This window comes from Tupaia chinensis, unplaced genomic scaffold (genome assembly GCF_000334495.1).
Source record: "Tupaia chinensis unplaced genomic scaffold, TupChi_1.0 Scaffold144276_1, whole genome shotgun sequence".
In the NCBI taxonomy this organism is placed as follows: Eukaryota; Metazoa; Chordata; class Mammalia; order Scandentia; family Tupaiidae; genus Tupaia; species Tupaia belangeri.
Window position 1 is genome coordinate 2,727,821 of NW_006204133.1, and position 6,000 is coordinate 2,733,820.

At 50.8% G+C, this 6,000-nt stretch overlaps 1 protein-coding gene across 1 annotated transcript in view; it reads right to left on the reverse strand.

Annotated features, from left to right (window-relative positions):
• Positions 1 to 6,000, reverse strand: part of CRACDL (CRACD like) — a 165,068-nt gene that overhangs the window by 32,776 nt on the left and 126,292 nt on the right. Inside the window, exon 8 of the mRNA XM_006166588.3 lies at positions 4,977 to 5,996. Within this exon, the coding sequence (XP_006166650.1) occupies positions 4,977 to 5,996 (1,020 nt within the window). The remainder of the gene's footprint in view (positions 1 to 4,976; positions 5,997 to 6,000) is intronic.

Here is a 6,000-nt window from a genome sequence, read left to right on the forward strand (position 1 = left end):
CCTACATGGTTGACTGTACAGTTCGCGTCCCAGACTCAGCAGCTGGCAAAACACACAGGCACATATGTGTGTGCCCAAAGCCCCAAATGGAAGGAGAAGGGGGCCAGGGTTTGCAGTGTGATCATGTCCCATCGAGGGAACTGTCTTGCTTCTCCTCCCTCTATGTCTGCTTCTCTCTGGTGAGCGCACACACCCTCTGACAAAATTGAAAAACAGAAAAACTGAAAAAGAAGGTCAGAGCCTGGCATTTTGTCACTGTGTCACCAGCCTCATTTGAAGGAATCAAGCTCAGACTGGAGGTGGATGCTGGTGATCAGCTGCGAGAGAGACAGAGAGATAGAAAGTGAGAAATCACCCCCCAGGGGGGATGGCCATGCCGCAATCCCTTCTCCTACATTCTCCTCTCGGGATCTTGGGCACACACGCACACGTGCCCGGCGTGAGTTTAAGCCACTGGGTCCAGGACTTGAACCGTGGTAGACTACGTGGGAGTCCAGCGACATAGCCATTACGCTAACTGCTGGTCCCAATAAAATAATTCTTTAAAAAATAAAGCTGCTTCTTGATCTGTAATTTATACTCTGGGATATTTTGGCCCAAGATGTGTACTATCCTGCACAAATAAACAAGGCTGGTAATACCTCGGGCCACTTCCTCCTCAGGCAGACCAGCAAATCATGGGCCCGGGCTCCTGTGTGTTGGGAGCACAGACAAAACAGGATGAACAGGCATGACTCCATCTTGGAGAAGCGGGGAATGAAGCAGGAGCAAGCTCCATCTCAGAGAAGTGCCTCCTTTGTGACCTCGAATATCCCTTTCCCTAGGATTGAAAAGTGGCTTTCTTTTGCTAAGGTGGATGCCTTAAGATAAGATCCAGTCACCAGACCTTGCCCTGAGCCATGAAGGCCACTAAGATTCCGTTGTGTTTAGGCAGGAATGGAACATACCCTTAGGGATGATTAACCTGCTTTTTCTGCTTCTGTGAAGGCTTTCACTCCTTGCTTTGACGGATATAAAGCCCTACCTCCTACCCTTTCGAGCCCACTGCTCTTTGTTCTTGTGATTGCCATATCAACCCCGAAAAGAGTGTGACTTTTACCTTTATAAGCAGCCCTCGCCTTTCACTCGGGGCTGCAGGGTTTGGAGAGACATGAGTCCCCACACACACCCGTATGCCGCCGGCTTAATCAATAAACTCTAATAAATTTGGCTATGTCTGGACGTCCTCCTAGCTCCCGCTGGGTAGACTATAACAAGACCATGCAGTAAGCACCCAAGGAGGCCCCTGTGAGTCCCAGCCCCCTGGGCGAGGTAGGCTCCTCTGTTTATTATAAACACCATCACATTCTCTCTGCTCCCCTGCTGAAGGTTTTTTCTTCTTCAAACGAGAGAACATGGAATGTGAAAGAGGGGGCGGAGAAAGCGGAAGTGATAGGGGATAGGGACCGAGCAGCTTGAGTTCCCAATGCAGAACTGTGAGTCCATCTGGGACACCTCAATAATCCAGCTTTCTATGGTGTGAGCCACGCAGGGGAGACAGGGGAGGAGGCGGGGACAAGGGAGGCGGCAACCCACCTGGGAGTGCCGGGCAAAGTACCTGCCACAAGATAATAAACAGCAGCAATTAGGTCTTTCTGGAAAATGGAGTCATAATGTTATTAAAGCTTTTATCTTCTGTATGATTATAATTTGGGAGCGATGAGGACGATGGTTTTGGAGTAATAATAATGAATTAAACCACAAACAGATGCGGTGTCTGGAAAAGGGGTGACACTGTTTCACTGGTGGGATCCAACTGCACAGACCCTGAGACGGTGCTTAGGTCTGCTTGAGGTGGCCCTGGACCCCAATAAGGGGGTGGGGGACAAGGAGCAGCCACAACTGGTCCTGTTTTCATCTTTCTAATAATACCTCTTCCCAGTGGGATATGGGTAATCCCTCCCCTCTTCTCTTTGCATTAAAATTAAACCCATTACCTAGGCCCATAAAGTAACCAGTTGCATTTGCTTTTTTTTTTTTGGAGAGGTTTTTGCTATAGGGCACATGCTCTTGCCAGAAAGCCCAAGAGAGACAGAGAGAGAGAAAGCAAGAAATCACCCCCTAGGGGGGATGGCCACGCTGCAATCCCTTCTCCTTTCTCCTCTTGGGATCTTGGGCACGCAGCACGCTCTTGGTGGGAGTTTAAGCCACCGGGTCCGGGACGCAAACCGCGGTGGACTACAAGGGAGTCCTGCGACATAGCCATTATGCTAACTGCTGGTCCCCCCAAGATGCTTAGGAATTCATCTGACTCTTATTTCTGTGGCTTAGAGAATGTCAATAAACCTGAATGGACCACATCCTCCTCTACTATTTAAGCAAAAATTTAAATAAATACTATATCACATGTTGTAAACCAAAGAAAAATACATAATAAGGTCTTTAACTAAGAACCCTCTCAGGCTAGAGTGAAGAAAGCCTGCCTCACTCGGGCTGAGGATGTTAGACATCGTGAATGGGTCAAGCTTTGCCCTCGCGCTTTTCAGGCTCTGACTGTGAACCTGAGTGCCTTGTTTTGAAGTTCCATTCATTCCGCAAGCCCTCGAGAGCCATTTCCAATTCTAGGCCATGAAGCAGAGGGTGCTGATGTCAGGGTTTCATGTGCACAGACCGACTCCTTCCTGCCCTGGCTATTTCAAAGGCTTTTTGAATCACTCTCCTGTAGCTCCAACCTTGCTGGAAATTTGCAGAGTGGGTCATCCATCAGCCACAGCTTGAGCCTTTCCCAAAGCTCTCTCACTGATTATCCTAACGGGGTGGCCACAGCAGAGGCAGCAAAAAACCACGGCTGGGCCACAGGGCTCGTGGGTGGGGAAGGCCACAGTGCAGGCAGCTGGTGTTACCTAAGAAACTTAGAGTACTTCACAGATTGCACTTTTAGTACCGTTCTAGGAGGGAGCCAGAAAAGATTGGAATATCTTTGGATGTGTCTGTATGTTGCTTCAGTATGAGCCCCTTCCTGAGAAGGAAAACTTCTGTGCGAGTGTCTTCCTTTTAGGGTACGGGATTCCCCAGAGAGCCATCAGGATCTATTTCCTCCCTGCCCCACAATGCAGTGCTTAAGTGGAGTCCTGGGCTGCTAGTAGCCCCTTAAAATAGCCTGAAACGTTTTTTAAAAATAAAATTTGCCATGGAAAACTTCTCTCTAGAGCCTTTGTCACATGCACACACGACTCAATCGGTGCAGTTTCATTTTCTGGCACGCTGATGTCCATGAATAAAACAGCAAGCAGGGATCCTCTGGCTCCACTGCAAATACCCATTTCCAGCAGATTACTCATTTCATCCGAAATACTATAAATACCAAGTGACAAATGTCAAAGACAGAGAAAGGTCATCGAGTTTGCTCTGCTCATTTGAAAAGATTCTTACATGCTGCTCCAGTCTTGGCATGATTTTCCTTTTGGGACAGGAAGTAACCACTGGCACTCTGAGGGCCTTACACATTCTTTTAAAAAGTTTTAACATATATTATTTATTTATAATACTACTTTTTAAATTTTGCTGTAGGGTACATGTACTCACCAGAGACAGAGAGAGAGAGAGAGAGAGAGATGCCAGGTCCGGGATTTGAACCACAGTAGATCACGTGGGAGTCCAGCATCCCAACTACCACACTACCTTCTGGCCCCAGGCCTTATCCTTTATAAAGACTTGTGACACCAATGCAAGTTCACAGTAAATCCACATTATGCAAAAACTATGACTGGATTTCAGTTTTTGTTATTACACCAATATAAAGTCAGGCTTTAATTCCACTTTTCTATGAATTTTTGAAGTCCCCTCCTCTACGGATGCTTTCATGTCAGCCTGATTACGAAACGGGGAAACCTTCCTGGGGGGACACAGTCAGAAGGACTCTGGCAGAGGAACAAGCTGCTTCATCGACAGGCAAGAAGGGGAGCAGAGAAGCTGCCCTGGCAGAGAAGCTGCCTCAGAATGGGCACACACATCCTGCCATCAGGGCCCTGCTGACTTCCTGAAGTCCAAGTGGGAACCCACTGGAGGGATCCATGCTTTCGTGAAGGTCTACCTTCTCTCAGGGAATATGCTACAACGTTTTTAAAGAGGAATCTTCAAAAAGCTCACAGAAAATATGTATTAGGAATGAACTGTGCATAAATTTCTGACTCTTTGCTCCAGAGTAAACTTGTACCTCAATTCCATTTTGTTCCACGAACATTTTGAAGTCCCTGTACATTGCCTTTACAAAATTCTGATGTTTTCCCTTCTTACTCTGGTCCTGACTTTTTTTTTTTTTTTTTTCCCTTGGCCATAGGGCACATGCACTTGCTGAAGAGAGATAGAGAGAGGTAAAGTGAGAAATCACCCCCCAGGGAGGGTGGCCATGCTGTAATCCCTTTTCCTCCATTCTCCTCCTAGGATTTTGGGCATGTATGCACATGTGCCCAGTGTGATTTTCAAGCTACCAGGTAAGGGAATCAAACAGTGGTTGGCCAGGTGGGAGTCTGGCGCTTTAACCACCATGCCATCTGTGGGTGGATTGGTGGCCACCATGCCATCTGTTGTCCTCTCTCTCTCTCTCTCTCTCTCTCTCTCTCTCTTTAATGCCAAAGAGTGTATGCACTTGCCAGAAAGAGAGACACAGCATCCCAAATGGGTCCTGGTCATGCTACCATACTTCCTCCAACCCTCTACCCCATCAGGATCCTGGGCTCACCTGCACCCAGCAGGTTTTTCAAGGCACAGAGGTGCCAGACTCGAACCCTGGTCAACCACTTGGGATGTACTGCATGGTGGTTCCATTTATTTCTAACTCTGAATCAACCAAGTCAGTGGTGCTAAGAGGAATTCTTACTTGTTCTTCCAACCCCCCACAACGAGCTTTGAACCCAGGATGTTTGCACACTTTGTGGATAAGGAGGATCATGGGCATGCCAACTGCCCCTTCCCAGCAGCCTCCACCAAACCCTTACCAGCTCCCCTGTGTGGGGTCTTTTTCTCCTTCCTGGGGTCCACAGAGGAGGTGACCTTCTCTGGCTCTCCTGGGCTGGAGTCAAAGGTCGATGGCGGGTGTGAAAGGGTGAGGCTCTGCAGGAGCGGCTTCCTGGGCAGGGGTGGTTTGGAGCCCACCTGCTCCGGAGACCGGGCCTTCCCCTTCCCGTGGTCGGCGGAGGACCTGGCACTCCGAAGAGCAGGGGCCGGCCCGATGAGACATTTCTCGTCTTTGGGGAGCAAAGTCAGGCCTCTTTCTAACCTGATCTCGGCACTGTACCTCTTGATTGCTTTGGCTTCCGAGGCAGAGCCCTCTCTGTATTTGTAGGACAGAGAGGTGGACCGCAGCTTGACCGGGAAGGGGTTTTTGTCCTCGCTGGTCGGTGGCTCCTGGGCAGCCAGGCAGGGATCACTCATGCCTGGCGCAGTCGCCACCTCCAGGGAGTTCCTGCCTGGCTCGGTCTGGCTGGATGCTCTGTCCCCGGGGTCCCGAGACTCGCACTTTGGTGACGGGGGTTTCTGGGAGTCCAGTTTCCTGTCCTGAGGCTCTTTAAGTGCCTGGAGGTCATCGAGAGCCGCCTCGCTTTTCCAGGCTGGGCCGCTCCTTGCTAGAGGCAGGGGGATGCTGCAGGGGCCTGCGGGGCTGGCCTGTTCCAGCAGGCGGGAGCTGCCGGGGCGCGGCCGTGCCCTGCTCGAGGACACTGAGAACTTCTTCACGTTCCGCAGCTCGCCGCTGCCTCTCTCCGATTTCCGCTCTGGCACAGCCCTCCCAGGGCCGGACTGCGGGGCCTCGGCCTGCTCAGCCTTGGGTTGCCCCGGGAGAGCAGCCTCTCTGTCCAGGGAGCAGGGACTGGGTGCGGCCGGAGGCGACTCCGAGGCTGCGGGCTCTGGGGACCCGCTGGGGACCACGCTCGCCGCAGAGCCCTTGTGCTTCAGGCAGCTCTTGGGGACCGGCGGGCTCGGGCTCGGGGCAGGGGTCGTGGATGGTTCTTTCCCTGCTCCTAG